The sequence below is a fragment of the Petromyzon marinus genome, chromosome 53 (assembly GCF_048934315.1).
Source record: "Petromyzon marinus isolate PM22_M1 ecotype Great Lakes invasive population chromosome 53, UKy_Petmar_22M1.pri1.0, whole genome shotgun sequence".
NCBI lineage: Eukaryota > Metazoa > Chordata > Hyperoartia > Petromyzontiformes > Petromyzontidae > Petromyzon > Petromyzon marinus.
Window position 1 is genome coordinate 10,606,377 of NC_133719.1, and position 18,718 is coordinate 10,625,094.

The 18,718-nt window shown below is 57.3% G+C and overlaps 1 protein-coding gene across 6 annotated transcripts in view; it reads right to left on the reverse strand.

Moving 5' to 3' along the window:
- Positions 1-205: 205 nt before the first annotated feature.
- Positions 206-18,718, reverse strand: part of LOC116954025 (regulator of G-protein signaling 7-like) — a 62,852-nt gene continuing 44,339 nt past the window's right edge. For all 6 annotated transcript variants that reach the window (XM_032974417.2, XM_076052016.1, XM_076052014.1 and 3 more), the window contains 11 exons: positions 17,952-18,016; positions 16,701-16,777; positions 13,802-13,883; positions 13,515-13,589; positions 12,983-13,081; positions 12,092-12,153; positions 10,397-10,507; positions 9,316-9,441; positions 6,772-6,958; positions 6,114-6,203; positions 206-4,212 (listed from right to left, as the gene is read on the reverse strand). In XM_032974417.2, the coding sequence (XP_032830308.1) occupies positions 4,162-4,212; positions 6,114-6,203; positions 6,772-6,958; positions 9,316-9,441; positions 10,397-10,507; positions 12,092-12,153; positions 12,983-13,081; positions 13,515-13,589; positions 13,802-13,883; positions 16,701-16,777; positions 17,952-18,016 (1,025 nt within the window). In that variant the 3' untranslated portion in view covers positions 206-4,161. The remainder of the gene's footprint in view (positions 4,213-6,113; positions 6,204-6,771; positions 6,959-9,315; positions 9,442-10,396; positions 10,508-12,091; positions 12,154-12,982; positions 13,082-13,514; positions 13,590-13,801; positions 13,884-16,700; positions 16,778-17,951; positions 18,017-18,718) is intronic.

An 18,718-nucleotide genomic window follows, 5' to 3' on the forward strand; every position in this document is an offset into this window, starting at 1 on the left:
AATCAACGCATCGTCGGTGCCTGGTAACCACGGTGGACGGTTGAACAGGTCCGCGGATTGCTGATGAGACGTAGCGCGAGCGAAACCGATGCGGCCATTTTTTTTTAAAAGAAACGCTTTTAGGAAACTGGAATCGCGTAAACCACTGACGACGTCCAACGGGACGAAACTGCCTCTCACTTCCGCGACGACACGAACCGCGCAGTCTTGTCGACGCATTTTTATTGTCACCACCGTTTGGCACACAACGACAAAGATCACCCGTGTAGCCTTAACAGACTGTTGGGGGGCAAGTGCTGTTAGCGAGCAGCACCTATGAAGGCCGGCAAGGTACACGGAGGGGGTGGGTGGCCAGCATCACGCCCGGCCGCCTTTGTCTCCCCCGTGCCCATGTTTACACAACGCACCAGGCATTCATTTTAGGCTGAGTCGACCTAAAGGAGGCCCAGGACCGGTTCGGATAATCGTCACCACTGTTGGCCGTGAGTTCGAATCGAACTCTGGGTGGTTGGCGACGTTTCACCGCGGTGCGAGCGACGTCGACAAGCGGCGCTTAAACCTAACTCCCCGGAAAACTTGGGGGTGGGGGGGGGGGACGAGGGGGGCACTTAAATGGCCTCAAGTAAAACACCGGCGTGGCCTCGCTGGTAAAACCTCCAGAGGTCCAAACGCCTGATCAAATGGTGGAACGCTCCGCGAATCACCATCACCATCCTCACCAGCGCGCGCGCGCGAGCGAGCGATCACACACACACACACTCGCACACTTATGTGCGTGTCACAGCAGCCCTTACACGGTCACGCCAGTCCTTAGCAGACAGAGACTCTTCATAGACAGAGAGAGACAGACACGGCAATATCAACGTGGTGCAGCGCGGTTGGCATTGTGCCCTGGTACAATTCTCTCTGAATGTCTTCCCTCTTCTGGAGCCTGTCGCCTGGGCCCGCTTCGGCCCCTGGTCTCCCTCCGATCCCTGGGCCCCCTCCAAGCTGTGGGCCTCCTCTGGCCCTTGGGCCCCTCCAACCTATCGGCCCCCTCCGGCCCTGGGCCCCCTCCGGTCCGTGGGCCTCCTCTAGCCCGTGGGGCCCGGTGCAGTTGCACCATCTGCGCTCACCTCGACAGCTACGCCCGGGGCCGGAGGCCAAACCTCCTGACGCTACAAGCTGCACGGCAACGTGTCACGTGGCCGAGAAAGAAAGATACATTTTGTTCCTAGAAGTGTGTGGGGCCGGGGGTGGGTGAGTTTATCCCTTCCCGGTTCCGACGACGTACATTGTGTACGTCATCAAAACGGAACCGGAAAAAAAAGAAAAACTTAAATAAAGTAACCTTATCGGTACTGAGGCTCTCCCACAAGGCCATGTGGGAGGGCGCGTGGCACAGTTTTGGCTATCGTAGAGCGGCGGCCGGTCGTGTCGCTACGGTTTTCTGCGGTGAGTAACGTCTTCAAAAACAACGGCGCTACTATGGCTCTCTCTGAAAAAAATATACACCGAGGTGCGTTAGTTTGTGTGGTGCGGGACACCAAGAATGCCCGCAGAACAACCCCCGTGCACACAAAGGGGAGACTTTGACAACACAAAGGTTTGCGCAAAAACAAAGAAGATGAAGAAGAACGCCGCCGGACGCAGCGACGGAATACGCGTGCTCAGTGCTCCCGTGGGCCTACAGGACACACCACATCCACCGTCACCACCACCACCACCACGACCACGAACCCAAGCAGGAACCTCTTACCGTGCACGGCCATCGGAATCCGGCACGGGTTTTTCCATTGCTGCCCGCACTGGCGGCGTGGCCTGGCGAGTCTCTCCAACGCCGTGAGTTTGCCGGCCGGGGAACGAATTCGGCGAACGAAATCAAACGACGTGCGACGGATCGGGTTTCATTTTTTTCAATTATTCTTTTTTCTATCGGAGCAAGGATTTCAGCGCTGCTGCTGCTGCCGGACTGGGCCGACGGTTTCAAATTGACGGTTTGGCACGGGACACTCGACCGGCAGGCCCTACCTCTACTAACAAACAGCAAATGGACAACAGACCAACAGAACAATCTCGTAGCGGGTGGTGGCGCCTTCTAGAGAACAGACCGACGGGAGCGGACGACCTTTTTAAAACGCGAGCACCTTCCGATATCCGCCGCTTGGCTAGACAAGACGCGTGCACACACACGTGTGTGTGTGTACACACACACGTGTGTGTGTGTGTGTGCACGCTGCACGCTCGGTCTACTCGGCCCGGCATGGTCTGTGAGCGGCGGTGGCAGTGCGGCCTGCGGTCTCCGCCGTTCTGGCTTCTTTCTTTTTAAGCGCTCGCCGACGGCCGGGGGAGAAAACGATTGTCAATCGCCCCAGCAGCTCCATCCTCTGGCTCTGGGTTTGTGCGACCCACCCCCCCCCCCCCAGGTTTGTGCACCAGGGCTTACGCCTAAATCTTTTTTTATCGGAGGCTTCGGGGGTGGAGGGGGGCCCCCCTCCCTTTCTGAAGCCTACCCCCCCCCCCACGGGTCCATTTCCTGAAGCCAACCCACGCGCGGCTAATATCCAGGGGGTGGGGGCGTGGGGGGCGGAGGGGCACCAATACCCCGAGTGACGAGCCACGAAACCAAAACATCGCTCCTCAAATCTCGAAATCATCATCGCGCTCGCACGTGACTGTCGCACGTGAGTGGCCGTCCCCCCGTTTCTGTCCTCGCCCGAGGCGAGCGGCCGTGCGACCCGGGGGAACGTCTAAGCGACGGCGTACGGTCCGGGGATGGCCACGAACCGGCGCGCGCGCCTCTCCGGGCAGGCCGCCTGCTCGACAAGCCGGGCGGCGTCTCTCGACCGCGGGGGCGACCGGCCGCGGCGACGGCTCGCAACCGGTTGCGGAGATGTCGGTTGCGCGCAACGGATCCAGCTTGAGACCAAAAGGGGGCAAATCTTAGCCGAACCACCGACGCGCCCGGCCCCCCTCTCCACCAGCCCCCCGTGTGAGTGGACCCTGCCAGGACGTTGGCGAGACGCGCGGCTCCCGTCCACGCGAGTTTGTTTACGACGTACAAATTCACAACAACAACAACAATAGTGATGATGATATCAATAATCACGTGGAACAACGGACTCCGACTGGATTTGACCTGGCAGCCAGAGAGACCAGGGGCTCGGCAACCAAAACAACGAGGGCCATATTTTACTTAGGTAATAAATAAATAAACAACTCGATGCACTGCGGGTGAATACGACACAGCGGTCCTTCATCAACGACGTCACGAGGCGGTCCCTTAAAGAGCCGCGGGTTGCCGACCCGCTGCTCGAGACGGTCGTCAGCTGGGACTTCGCCGGTTGGAAATCGGTGAGCGGGGCCGAGACGATGGAACGCCCTCGGCCGCCTGCCGTGCCGTACCGTGCTCGCCAACACCGACGAGGGAACGCGCGGCGGCGGCGGCGGCGGTGGCGGCGGCAACGGCGAGTGCCGGGGAGACGTGCGCTATGGAGCTGTACAAAAAGGGTAGAGGTGCGGGCACTCCGAAAATCGGTCGCCCGCCCACACGGAACGCTTGGGCAGCCCCCTGGGAGCGATTAACGCAGGGGGAGCAGAGAGGGCAGGGGGGGGGGGCGGGCGAGAAAAACACGAGGGGTGAGTCGCGCGACTCGCGAGTGGCGTGGGGGGGGGGGGGCGTCCCCCGCGGTGAAAAACCGCCGCGGCCCTTCCAGCTGAATCCCCGCTGGGGCGAGCCGGCCGCGCTGGGCGCGGAGCGGTGCGGGTGGGAGGAGCGGCGCTGTCGGTGCGGGGCCCGGTAGGGAAGGGGCGGCGGCTGCCGTGACAACGAGGATGGCGAAGACGACGGAGACGGCGACGACCATGAGAGACGCCGCGCGACCGGCGGGCCGAGAAATGATTTTTTTTCTTGCCCTCTCTCTCTCTCTCTCTTCCCCATTTTGTCCCGAGGGTCAAAGGTCGGCGAGGGTCAAAGGCGGGCGAGGTCAATGTTCACATCGGAAGAGGAGGAGGAGGAGACATCGTCGAGTCCAGCGGAAACGGACGTCGAGCGATCGACGGTCCCCAGGTTGAGTTTCGTTACTTGAATGGCGGAAACAACAAAAACAAAGAAAGAATTGCCCACTCTGCAGATGCCACGGAACGTCGGCGGCGCTCGGTGACCCGAGCAGGCCTCGGGGCCTAGGACGACTGGACTAGACTCGTGAGCCTCTTGGCGGTCAGCATTTTAGCCTGCGGGTTAAAAAAGGAAAATGGGGGAAAACTTTCTTAGAATGTTTACGGGAATTTTTTTTTTAAAGACGAGCAGAATCGACCGGGCAATGGAGAGAGGTGCAGCCCTGCAATCGCGTAGCTCACGCCACAGCTGGTGAAAGGGCCTCCACTAGAGGGAGCTCTCGGGGGTATTAGACTCACACCTGGCAATAACTCAACACCTGGCAATAACTCAACACCTGTCAATAACTCAACACACACCGGTCAATAACTCAACACCTGTCAATAACTCAACATCGGTCAATAACTCAACACACACCGGTCAATAACTCAACACCTGTCAATAACTCAACACACACCGGTCAATAACTCAACACCTGTCAATAACTCAACACACACCTGGCAATAACTCAACACCTGTCAATAACTCAACACACACCTGGCAATAACTCAACACACACCGGTCAATAACTCAACACCTATCAATAACTCAACACACACCTGTCAATAACTCAACACACACCTGTCAATAACTCAACACCTGTCAATAACTCAACACACACCTGTCAATAACTCAACACACACCTGTCAATAACTTAACACACACCTGTCAATAACTCAACACACACCTGGCAATAACTCAACACCTGTCAATAACTCAACACACACCTGGCAATAACTCAACACCTGTCAATAACTCAACACACACCTGTCAATAACTCACACACACACCTGTAAATAACTCACACACACCTGTCAATAACTCACACACACACCTGGCAATAACTCAACACACACCTGGCAATAACTCACACACACCTGTTCAATATCTCAATACACACCTGGCCAATAACTCAACACACCTGTCAATAACTCAACACACACCTGGCAATAAGTCAACATACCTGTTAACACAGTAGCACAACCGCATTTAACTAAAACTAAACAATTTTTTTTTATTTTACCAGGGAAGGCTGACTGAATTGTATACCTCTTTTTCAGAAGCGACCTTGCCACAAATGATAGCTCAACGAAGTAGTTTATCATCGTGTGGAAATTTCTAGCAGCCAAATACCTCAAACGCACGATTTTGATTCTAAATGTGGACGGAAAAAGCAGAGGACCCGGAGAAAAGTCCACGCCACCACGGGCAGAGAGAGAGAGACACCGCAAACTCCACGTATACAGAGGCGTCAGGGTCGGGATCAACCCCACGATCTCCTGTATACCAGGGGAGGAAGATAACGTCTCCTCGCCACCCTGGGAGCCCCAACTTCATCCTTTCCAAGACGTCTGTAAGTTGCAGGGTGGGTGTCCCGTTCACCGACAAATCTCGGAACGTGCAAAGCAGCTCAGCGTTAATTTCATTTAGCGAGGCGTAGCAGCGCTTTTGTTACTCACCGCAGAGAACTGTAGTGACACGACCGTCACCGCTCTGGTAGCCGGCGCCAATGCTGTGCCACACTCACCCCTCTCCCGCACGCAATTCAATCAGAAGACCGATGGCGTGCGTCCTACGTGTACAAGTACGTCACCGGTACGGGCTCTCCAGAATCGACGCTTTTGTTGGGTTTGATCGTCCGTGTAAATACAATTGTGTCGGGTGGGGGTGCGAGTTTAATGACACATTTATATTTACACGGCGATCTAACACGAAACCCCCCCCCCCCTTAATTACAGATGATATTGGTCGCGAAAGCTCCGCTACAAACTTCTACAACCGCGAGTTCAACTGGGAAAGGGCTGACACTGTTTTTTGACAAATTTGCGTCGCGAAGTCCCTCGACCCGGCGAGGATCGTTTTAGCGATCGCGGGGCGAGCGATCACAGAGTGAACAAGCGGGTGATCACATAGCGGGCTATCACAGGGGCGGGCAAGCGTGTGGCGGGCGATCGCAGGGCCGCGGGCGGGGGCTCACCTTCTTCTTGGGCTGCAGCAGCTCCTGGTAGGCGTTGGAGCGCAGGAACCGTGCGTAGCTGTCGCACTTCATCAGCTTGTAGATCTGCTCCTGGACGGACGGGAGAGACGCGGGGGGGGGGGGGGGGGGTGGTAACACACGCGGGCGGGGGTTCACGTTTTTCGGATTCAGATGTCTTCACGCGAGGCCGGCGCAGTGACACCATTTCGGTCGTGGCTCGGCTCGGTAAAGACAAAGATCCCCCCGTGTGGCCTTAAGAGACTGTTGGGGCGAGCGCTGTCAAGCGAGCAGCAGCGCCCGTGAAGGCCGGCACGGCACACGAGGGGGCGTGTGGTGAGAAACACCACGCCCCGGGCCGCCTTTGTCTCCCCAGTGGCGACGTTTACTACGCACCGCCCCAGATACTCATTTCAAGGCTGAGTCGATCTAGGGGGAGGCCCCAGGACCGGTTCAGATATAATCGTCACCGGTGTTGGTGGCCATGAGGGGGAATCGAACTTGGGCCCGGTGGGTTCAGTAGCGCGGTACGGCTAAACCTCTACCCTACCAGGGGCTTTGGGAGAGAAGGGAGTGAGGCCGAAGGGGGTGAGAGAGAAGCCGTGGGGGGCTTGTGGGGGGTGGGGGTAGGGTGGGGGGTGGGGTGGGGGGCGTGGCTGACCTGCGCCTCCTCGAAGGTGTAGCGGCCGGGGTCCTGCACGCTCTGCGTGGTGCGGTCGTAGCTCTGTGAGTCCAGGTTGATGGGGCTCGGGGCCCCGGGCGCCAGGAACTCGCCCCAGATCTCCTGCACGCGGGGGGCCACCTCGCGCACCGCCCTCCGCTTCACCTCCTGCACGGCCAGCCAGAACCTGCCGCACGCCAAGCCTAAGGTCCCCCGTGTAGCTTGCGGGGGTCGCGCCGCGGGGGGGTCGCGCGTGGGGGTCGCGTGTGGGGGTCGCGTGTGGGGGTCGTGTGTGGGGGTCGTGTGTGGGGGTCGCGTGTGGGGGTCGCGTGTGGGGGTCGCGCCGCGGGGGGTCGCGTGTGGGGGTCGCGTGTGGGGGTCGCGTGTGGGGGTCGCGCCGCAGGGGTCGCACACCGGGGTCGCGGTGGCGGGTGCTGTAATTCCACGGCTCTCGTCTTATAGGCAACTGGACCGGCATTGTTAAAGAAATGTCGAAGGTCACGGAAAGATCAAGTTCACAGCACTCGCCGGTTGACGAACAAGCACAGAATCAGAACGAGTACAGAATCAGAACGAGCACAGAATCAGAACGAGCACAGAATCAGAACGAGTACAGAATCAGAACGAGTACAGAATCAGAACGAGCACAGAATCAGAACGAGCACAGAATCAGAATGAGTACAGAATCAGAACGAGTACAGAATCAGAATGAGCATGCGATCAGAACGAGTACAGAATCAGAACGAGAACAGAATCAGAACGAGTACAGAATCAGAACGAGAACAGAATCAGAACGAGAACAGAATCAGAACGAGTACAGAATCAGAACGAGAACAGAATCAGAACGAGCACAGAATCAGAACGAGTACAGAATCAGAACGAGTACAGAATCAGAACGAGCACAGAATCAGAACGAGCACAGAATCAGAATGAGTACAGAATCAGAACGAGTACAGAATCAGAACGAGCATGCGATCAGAACGAGTACAGAATCAGAACGAGAACAGAATCAGAACGAGTACAGAATCAGAACGAGAACAGAATCAGAACGAGTACAGAATCAGAACGAGAACAGAATCAGAACGAGAACAGAATCAGAACGAGCACAGAATCAGAACGAGCACAGAATCAGAACGAGCACAGAATGAGGTCAGTCATAAGGTCACACTCGTTACACACACAAAGTGCTTTTGCCATAAATGAACCACAACACCTGGCCGATCTCATCAAGGAAAGTAAACAGTCATCGGCTTTTGGCTGATCATCAAACAAAGACGGTGGTCACCGCATCGCGCGGCGCTCATCAGATGCGCTTCTGCGGCCGTCTGGAACGCTCTTCCAATATTGGGAAGCCACTGACAGCGATGCACTATTAAATTTAAATGGAAAACTCGCAACTCCGATTAGCACGGTTGGCTACGTAGGTTGCCAAAGAAGGTCAACATACATACATACAGCAGACTGCCGGGGCAAGCGCTGCGAGCGGGCAGCACCGTGTGAAGGCCGGGTCGTCGCGCAAGCGGGCGGTGTGCTCGGACCCGCACTCGAACACCTTTGTCTCCCCGGTGCCGATGTTAGGGTGCCACGGTGGCTAGGAGATGTTAACTACCTCGCTAGGTATGCAGGAGGTCGAGGGTTCGATCCTGACCCTGACGCCTGCTGTCTATTTGGAGATTGCGTCTCTCTCTCCCCGTGGTCGCGTGGATTTTTCTCGGTGTCCTCCGGTTTTCCCCTCCGCATTAAGAATCAACACCATGCGTTTTAGTGTATTTGGTTGCTATAAATTTCCACACGATAATGACAAGCCACTTCGTTGAGCTGCCATTTGTGTCCAGGTCGCTTCTGAAAAAGAGCTACATAGCTCAGTGGGGCCTTGCCTGGTAACATAAAAATGAAAAAATACATAATAGGATTTTCCCCTTTTTCTGGCAACAAAACTGAAACCTTATTACAAGGATTCATGTCTGCATTAACCACAATACCTGCAGTCAAAATTCAAACAAAAAACATACTATGATAATATATGCATTGTCCTTGAAACTGATTGGTCCACACCAAGGTACTGGCAAAAGGAGGTCTAATGAAAAAAATACATAGTTCAGTTTTACGCACCATGCCGGAAACAACGTGACCTTGCCAGCCATCACCCGGGGCCCGAGTTCGATTCCCACTCACGGCCAACACAAGTGACGATTATCTGAACCGGTCGTGGGCCTCCCCCCCCCTAGGTCGACTCAGCCTCAAATGAGTACCTGGTGTGTAAACATCGCAACTGGGGAGACAAATGCCGTCGGGCGTGGTTGCTGTCCACCCACCCCCTCGTGTGCCACAGTGCCGGCCTTCATAGGTGCTGCTCGCTAACAGCACTTGCCCCAACAGCCTGTTAAGGCTATACGGTGGTGGGGGGAATCTTTGTCTTTGGTGGCGGTGATGGTGGGAGAGCTATAACATTCGATCCCGGGGATTGCGCAAGACTGGCCGGTGCGTGCCCGGCGTGCAGATCGTTTGCCGTCCGGTCTATGCCGGGCGGAGGGGGCCGCTCACCGCAGGTTCTCGGAGCTGAACTCGGACTTGAGGAAGGTGAGGAACTGCTCGCGGCCGAGCTGGTCCTTGAGAACCTCGTCGATGGAGAAGCCCCACCGGCGCACGCGCTGCTGGCTCGGCTCCTTGCTGCTCGCGAGCCCGCACGAGCGACACGGACAACAGCGGCACGGACACCGTGAGTGAGCGGAGGGATTGTGAGTGAGTGAGTGGAGGGATCGTGAGTGGAGGGATCGTGAGTGGATGGATCGTGAGTGAGTGAGTGAGTGGAGGGATCGTGAGTGAGTGGAGGGATCGTGAGTGAAGGGATCGTGAGTGAGTGAGTGGAGGGATCGTGAGTGAGTGAGTGGAGGGATCGTGAGTGGAGGGATCGTGAGTGAGTGAGTGAGTGGAGGGATCGTGAGTGGAGGGATCGTGAGTGAGTGAGTGAGTGGAGGGATCGTGAGTGGAGTGATTGATTGGAGGAATCGTGAGTGAGTGAGTGAGTGGAGGGATCGTGAGTGAGTGGAGTGAGTGGAGTGAGTGAGTGGATGGATCGTGAGTGAGTGGAGGGATCGTGAGTGGAGGGATCGTGAGTGGATGGATCGTGAGTGAGTGGATGGATCGTGAGTGAGTGGATGGATCATGAGTGAGTGAGTGAGTGGAGGGATCGTGAGTGGATAGATCGTGAGTGAGTGGATGGATCGTGAGTGAGTGGAGTGAGTGAGCGGATGGATGGTGAGTGAGTGAGTTGATGGATCGTGAGTGAGTGAGCGGAGGGATCGTGAGTGAGCAGAGGGATCGTGAGTGAGTGGAGGGATCGTGAGTGAGTGAATGGAGGCATGATGAGTGAGCGGAGGGATCGTGAGTGAGTGAGTTGATGGATCGTGAGTGAGTGAGCGGAGGGATCGTGAGTGAGCAGAGGGATCGTGAGTGAGCGGAGGGATCGTGAGTGAGTGAATGGAGGCATGATGAGTGAGCGGAGGGATCGTGAGCGAGTGGAGGGATGGTGAGTGAGCGCATGGATCGGTAGCGAGCGGAGGGCAAAGGCTGCTGGACCGGTGATCGGTGCAGCGAGAGAGAGCGAGAGACGCTGCTGCACCACCTGCCGTCGTTGTCCCAGATCGCCGTATCGTCGGTCACCCAGGGGTTGGACGACTCCGGCGCCACGATGAGCGGATCGTACTCCGCGTAGTGCTCCGTGTAGCTGATGAGGCTACGTGCACGCACAAAGACAAAGATCCCCCGCGTAGCCTGAACAGACTCTTGGGGCGAGCGGCGTTCGCGAGCGGCGCCTGTGAATTCCGGCACCGTGGCACACGAGGGGCGTGGGCGGCCGAGTCGACCTAGGGGAGGCCCAGGACCGGTTCAGATAACCGTCACCGGTGTTGGCCGTGAGCGGGAATCGAACTCGGGTCGCTGGGTTCGAAGCGCAGGGCGCGAACTGCTGCGCTGGCGCTCCCCACACACACGTGCGCGCGCACGCACAGACTAACACACGCACGCACAGACTAACACAGGTGCACGCACAGACTAACACGCGCACGCACAGACTAACACACGCACGCACAGACTAACACACGCACAGACTAACACGCGCACGCACAGACTAACACACGCGCACGCACAGACTAACACACGCACGCACAGACTAACACACGCACAGACTAACACGCGCACGCACAGACTAACACACGCGCACGCACAGACTAACACGCGCACGCACAGACTAACACACGCGCACGCACAGACTAACGCACGCACAGACTAACACGCGCACGCACAGACTAACACGCGCACGCACAGACTAACACGCGCACGCACAGACTAACACACGCACGCACAGACTAACACAGGTGCACGCACAGACTAACACGCGCACGCACAGACTAACACACGCACGCACAGACTAACACACGCACAGACTAACACGCGCACGCACAGACTAACACACGCGCACGCACAGACTAACACACGCACGCACAGACTAACACACGCACAGACTAACACGCGCACGCACAGACTAACACACGCGCACGCACAGACTAACACGCGCACGCACAGACTAACACACGCGCACGCACAGACTAACGCACGCACAGACTAACACGCGCACGCACAGACTAACACGCGCACGCACAGACTAACACGCGCACGCACAGACTAACACACGCACGCACAGACTAACACGCGCACGCACAGACTAACACGCGCACGCACAGACTAACACACGCACGCACAGACTAACACACGCACAGACTAACACACACGCACGCACAGACTAACACACGCGCACGCACAGACTAACACACGCACGCACAGACTAACACACGCACGCACAGACTAACACACGCACGCACAGACTAACACACGCACGCACAGACTAACACACGCACAGACTAACACACGCACGCACAGACTAACACACGCACGCACAGACTAACACACGCACAGACTAACACGCGCACGCACAGACTAACACGCGCACGCACAGACTAACGCACGCACGCACAGACTAACACGCGCACGCACAGACTAACACACGCACGCACAGACTAACACGCGCACGCACAGACTAACACACGCACGCACAGACTAACACACGCACAGACTAACGCACGCACGCACAGACTAACACGCGCACGCACAGACTAACACACGCACGCACAGACTAACACGCGCACGCACAGACTAACACACGCACGCACAGACTAACACACGCACAGACTAACACACACGCACGTAGACGCATGCGGAGACGCGTGCACACACGGGGAGGCAGTGTCATCTGAGAACTTACCTTTCCGTGACCTTCGACATTTTCAAACAATGCCGGTCCAGTTGCATATAAAGGTACTTGATCTGCGGGAACACGAGACACGAGCCGCGGAATTACAGCACCCGCCACCGCTACGCGCGGCTTAACGCGGCCGTCCCCTCATCCCAGCGCAGCGCTGACCGCCAAGCGTCCTGGCGTGGCCTGCACAGTCCCAGCCCCGGTGCAAGGAAGCCTTCGCAAAAGATAAAGTATCCGCCCTCCTCCCCCCCCCCCCGTATAACCCTCAACAGACTGTTGGGGCAAGTGCTGTTAGCGAGCAGCACCTGTGAGGGGGTGGGTGGCCAGCATCACGTCCTGGCCGCCTTTGTCTCCCCAGTGGCGATGTCTAACGCACACTGCACCAGGTACTCATTGTGAAGGTTGACTTAGCCTTGATGAGGCCCAGGACCGGTTCAAATATTCGCCACTGTTATTGCTTGTGAGTGGGAATCGACCTCGGGTAGGGAGATTTGTAGCGCGGCGCGCTAGCCGCGGCACTACTGCTTCCCATACGCTCACTCGCTCGTGCGCACACTCGCGCGCTCACACTCACGCGCTCACACTCACGCGCTCACTCACACACTCACGCGCTCACTCACACACTCACGCGCTCACACTCACGCGCTCACTCACACACTCACGCGCTCACTCACACACTCACGCGCTCACTCACACACTCACACGCCCGCTCAAGCGCACAGAAAAAGACAAAGATCCCCCGTATAGCCTTAACATAATGTAGGGACAAGTGCTGTTAGTGGGCACCTATGAAGGCCAGAACGGTACACGAGGAGGTGGGTGGCCAGCACCACGCCCGAACGCCTTTGTCTCCCCAGTGGCGATGTTGACACACTCACACACTCACTCACTAACCTGCTGCCTGAGTTCATCCTCCGTGGGAGGTTTCCCTCCTGGTGATGGGGACCGCACGGGGCTGTGTGTCCGCGCATCGTTCTGCAGGTTGTACACAGACTGGGCACGCGCATGGACAGAGGGGCAGAGGGGGCAGAGGGACAGGGACAAATACATTTGTACCGTATTGCACAGTTATTTGCGTACGCGTGTGGGGGAGCGGTAGTGTAGCGGTTAGCGCTACGCTGCGCTATGAACCCGGCGACCCGGGTTAGATTCCCGCTCACGGCCAACACCCAGTGACGATTATCTGAACCGGTCGTGGGCCTCCCCCCCCCCTAGGTCGACTCAGCCTCAAATGAGTACCTGGTGTGTAAACATCGCCACTGGGGAGACAAAGGCGGTCGGGCGTGGTGCTGGCCACCCACCGTGTCGGCCTTCATAGGTGCTGCTCGCTAACAGCACTTGCCCCTACAATCTGTTAAGGCTATACGGGGGAACTTTGTCTTTGTGTGCCCACGTGTGTGCCCACGTGTGTGCCCACGTGACTCACCTTCCGCGTTTTGCGAGGGTTGCGCATGCGGCACGACTTCTTGATGTCCACCTCGGTGGTGTTCACACAGCCAGGCTGCGTGGGGGCGGTGAGCGTTGCACACGGACACGTGTTACAACGCATATGCGCACACACACACACACATCACGCACGCGCGTGTACACGTGCACACACGTGTTACGCGCTCACATAGAGACCCATAGACTCAAGAGACCCATAGACGGACACGGGCTGAGTTGTAAACTGTGAGGTGGCACCCCTAGGGTGTCGCGACTGCCCTCACTGACCACAGGGCGATGTACGTCCCAAAAGGCTCGCTCCTGACTGTCCAGGATCTTCCTCTCCACCTTGTCCCTCTTCTTGTCCACCCTACGAGCTCACACACGCGCAAAGACAAAGATCCCCCGTGTAGCCTCAACAGAATCTTGAGGGCAAAGTGCTGATGAAGGCCGGCACTGTGGCACACGAGGGGGTGGGTGGCCAGCACCACGCCCGGCCGCCTTTGTCTCCCCAGTGGCGATGTTTACACACCGCACAAGGTTTTCATTCGAGGCTGAGTCGACCTAGGGGAGGCCCAGGACCGGTTCAGATACTCGTCACTGGTGTTGGCCGTGAGCGGGAATCGAACCCGGGTCGCCAGTTTCGTAACGCAGCGCGCTAACCGCTACGCTAACCGCTCTCCACACACACTGACACACACACACAACAACAACCGCCATTCGCCACTAAGTGGCGGTGACGTCACCACGACGCTTGTGCCAGGCCATGTGCACCTTGAGGCCACGTGAAGTGTCGAACACCCGCTGGCAGGAGATCACGGGGCAGACCCAAGTGCCACGGGTCGACTGACTGAGATGACTGGCTGATGCACCACCTGTGCCCCCTAATGTGCCAACTTGCTGTGCTTTAGCCACCCGGCGCTCCGCTCGTTGTTGTGAGCGTCGCTCCTCCGCCCTCCATTGTTGTTGAAGGGCGACTGCCTCCAACTGCCCAGTAGCGTCCTTCATGAGCCTCCTCCACTGAGGCCAATCTTGACACCGCTGGTACCAGTCATCGGCAAGTCCACTCAGCTCCACGTCCTCCTGTACCACATCACTCCATCTCTTCTCTAGCCCGTGCCGCGCCCGTTGAGCCCCCTCGATCCGGCCGAACAAAAGCTGTTTAGGCATGCGGTGGCTGGGTATGCGGGCTACATGACCCAGCCAACGCAGCCTTGCCTGCAGGAGGAGCTCACCGATGGGACCTTGCCCAGATCTTTCAAGAATTTGTGAGCTCCTCACACAATCCAGCCTGGTTAAACCCAGGATGGATCGTAGGCAGGCTAGCTGAAATGTTTCTAACCGGCGAAGATGTTCCATTAGGGGGTTCCACGTTTCGCAAGCGTAGAGAAGGGAGGGAATGACCGTGGCCGAGAAGACCTGAAGCTTTGTGCGGAGCGACAGACCAGGCAGCTTCCACACAGCGTTACGCAACCGATGAAAATATATTGCCGCTTGACTGATTCGGAGTGAGACCTCCGCTGCCAAACCGGAGCCGGTCATGAGCACACTGCCCAGGTATGGGAAACTCTCCACTCTCTCCACAACTACCCCATCACCGATTGGGAGTTGTGTGGGTGGGTTGCCCGATAGTACAAAATACCCAGGCAGGTGCTTAGTTTTGGTGGGGCTGATGGTAAGGCCCCACCTCTTAGTGGCACGCTCCAGTTTCAGCACACACGCACACACTGACACACACACTCACGCGCACACATTGACACACACACACGCACACACTGACACACACACACGCACACACTGACACACACACTCACGCACACACTGACACACACACACACGCACACACTGACACACACACACACGCACACACTGACACACACACCCACGCACACACTGACACACACACACACGCACACACTGACACACACACACACACACGCACACACTGACACACACACACACACACGCACACACTGACACACACACTCACGCGCACACACTGACACACACACTCACGCGCACACACTGACACACACACTCACGCGCACACACTGACACACACACACGCACACACTGACGCACACACACGCACACACTGACACACACACACGCACACACTGACACACACGCACACACTGACACACACACACACTGACACACACACTCACACACACACTGACACACACACTCACACACACACTGACACACACACACACACACTGACACACACACTCACACACACGCTGACACACACGCACACGCTGACACACACACTCACACACACACTGACACACACACACTGACACACACACACACACTGACACACACACTCACGCTCCCAGCTGCTGCACCACGGACCCCCCCACCGCCCCGGCCAGGGCCACGCCGCTTCCTGGAAAAATCTTTCTCGGTCGCCCTCTCGTGGCGGATGTCTGGACCCACAGGGCGGTGGGGAGCGGTGGTGCAGCGGTCAGCTGGTGGTGGGGAGCGGTGGTGCAGCGGTCAGCTGGTGGTGAGGGAGCGGTGGTGCAGCGGTCAGCTGGCGGTGAGGGAACGGTGGTGCAGCGGTCAGCTGGTGGTGGGGAGCGGTGGTGCAGCGGTCAGCTGGTGGTGGGGAGCGGTGGTGCAGCGGTCAGCTGGTGGTGGGGAGCGGTGGTGCAGCGGTCAGCTGGTGGTGGGGAGCGGTGGTGCAACGGTCAGCTGGTGGTGGGGAGCGGTTGTGCAGCGGTCAGCTGGCGGTGAGGGAGCGGTGGTGCAGCGGTCAGCTGGCAGTGAGGGAGCGGTGGTGCAGCGGTCAGCTGGTGGTGAGGGAGCGGTGGTGCAGCGGTCAGCTGGTGGTGAGGGAGCGGTGGTGCAGCGGTCAGCTGGCGGTGAGGGAGCGATTCTCCCTCCTCCCCCCTTCACCAACTCGCACGGACCAGCGGGGTGAAGTATGGCTAAACAAACCCCAACTCCCGTCGCCCCCACGGGCGTGAACGCGAAATCTCGCAAACCGAACTGTTTTTGTGTTTAAGTTTGTTGTCCTTCCACCGCACCTCCGGTCAGCACGCTTTGGCTACGTACGGTACAAAAGAAGCTCAACATACATCCGGCTAGAGGGAGCCTTCATCGATCCTACTCACTAACAGAAATTGCCCCGACAGTCGGTTAGGGCCACACGGGGTGGGGGGTCTTTGTGTGTGCTCACTTGGCCTGTGCTTCGGCCTGCATGAATATGAACTCCCACTTGCGAGCGAAGGCTCTCTGCAGTCGCGCCAAACTCTCCTGCAGCGCACAGAGACAAAGGCACAGACACACACACATGCACGCAGACCCACACACATAGACGCACGCAGATGCACGCATGCACACACAAGTGCCGAAATTAACAACAAGCCAGAATAATTAGGCAACGATGATGACGAACCCACTTGCTGTACTGCCACCATACCCCGGTCACAATCCAGGCGATGTTGAACGAGACGCCCACGGGTAAGAATGGAGCTTCGCGCGTGAGTGAGGAGTGAGTGAGTGAGTGTGTGAGCTAACGAGAGAGTGAGCAAGCGAGTGAGCGTGTGAGTGAGCGCATGAGTCAGTGGGCGAGTGAGTGAGCGCGTGAGTCAGTGAGCGAGTCAGTGAGAGCATGAGTCAGTGAGCGAGTGAGTGCGTGAGTCAGGGAGCGAGTGAGTGAGCGCGTGAATCAGTGGGAGAGCGAGTGAGCGAGTGAGTCAGCGAGCGAGTGAGTGAGCGCGAGAGTCAGTGAGCGAGTGAGCGCATTAGTCAGTGGGCGAGTGAGTAAGCGCGTGAGTCAGTGAGCGAGTGAGTGAGTGAATCAGTGAGCGAGTGAGTGAGTGTGTGAATCAGTGAGCGAGTGAGTGAGCGCGTGAGTGAGCGAGTGAGTGAGTGCGTGAGTCAGTGAGTGAGTGAGGGCATGAGTCAGTAAGCGAGTGAGTGAGCGTGTGAGTGAGGGCATGAGTCAGTGAGTGAGTGAGTGAGCGCGTGAGTCAGCGAGCGAGTGAGTGAGCGCGTGAGTCAACGAGCGAGTGAGTGAGCGAGTGAGTGAGCGCGTGAGTCAGTGAGTGAGTGAGTGAGGGCGTGAGTCAGCGAGCGAGTGAGCGAGCGAGTGAGTGAGGGCGTGAGTCAGCGAGTGAGTCAGCGAGCGAGTGAGTGAGGGCGTGAGTCAGCGAGCGAGTGAGTGAGCGAGTGAGTGAGGGCGTGAGTCAGCGAGCGAGTGAGTGAGCGCGTGAGTCAGCGAGTGAGTCAGCGAGCGAGTGAGTGAGGGCGTGAGTCAGTGAGCGAGTGAGTGAGGGCGTGAGTCAGTGAGTGAGCGAGCGAGTGAGTCAGCAAGCGAGTGAGTGAGCGATCTGCCAACCCTCGCTGGCTCCACAGCGCTACAAGTCAGCCACGTGCAACGGCCTGGCCAGCAGCAGTAGCAGGCGACCGTGAGCCCAGCACTTACGGCTTCGTAGTCGGCCAGCTCCAGACGAGCCTTGTTCTGCATCGCCCTCTTGCACAGGTACACGGCTGCAGGTGACGAAAGGACAAAGTTTAACCTCCTTCTCCGATGGGTGGCTGTTCGGGACACGGGAGTCCGACATTTCAGAGCTTCTCCCTGATGAATCACGTCCCTGAAGAACGCTCGTTGCGTTCCACGCGATTTATAATTCGCCTGCGCGTGTCGTTCAACGTCACCTGCCCTGGCCAAGCCGGGTTGCTTGGCAGCCTCGAGATGCGTGGCTTTAAACTCAGCCGCTTTCGCTGAGCCATCGTTTGTGATAGCCAGGTCGCTTCTAAAAAAAGAGCTGTATAAGCTAATATTCTTGGGTCTTTCGATAAAGTCACGTAGATAGGTTCAAAGAAAATAATAAACATATCTATGTGACTTTACCAAAAGATGCAAGAATATGGATTCCTGCAGTCTCGAAAGCTTTAAGTCATTATATAAGCTCAGTGGGGCCTTACCATCACCCTGCCATACATAGCAGGAGTAACCAAAAAGATTTCCAAAATCATGAACAAACACAAGATCCAGGTCAGATTTAACGCAGTACATAACATTCGTGATCTGATCCCGTCTGTGAAAGACAAGATTCCTGACATGCAATATCCCGGCGTCTACAAACTAAGCTGTATCTGCGGCAGCAGATACATTTGGGAAACGTAGCAACATGTCTCGGACCGTGTCCGTGAGCTTAAGGCAGATTTGAAACACGGCAGGACCAATAC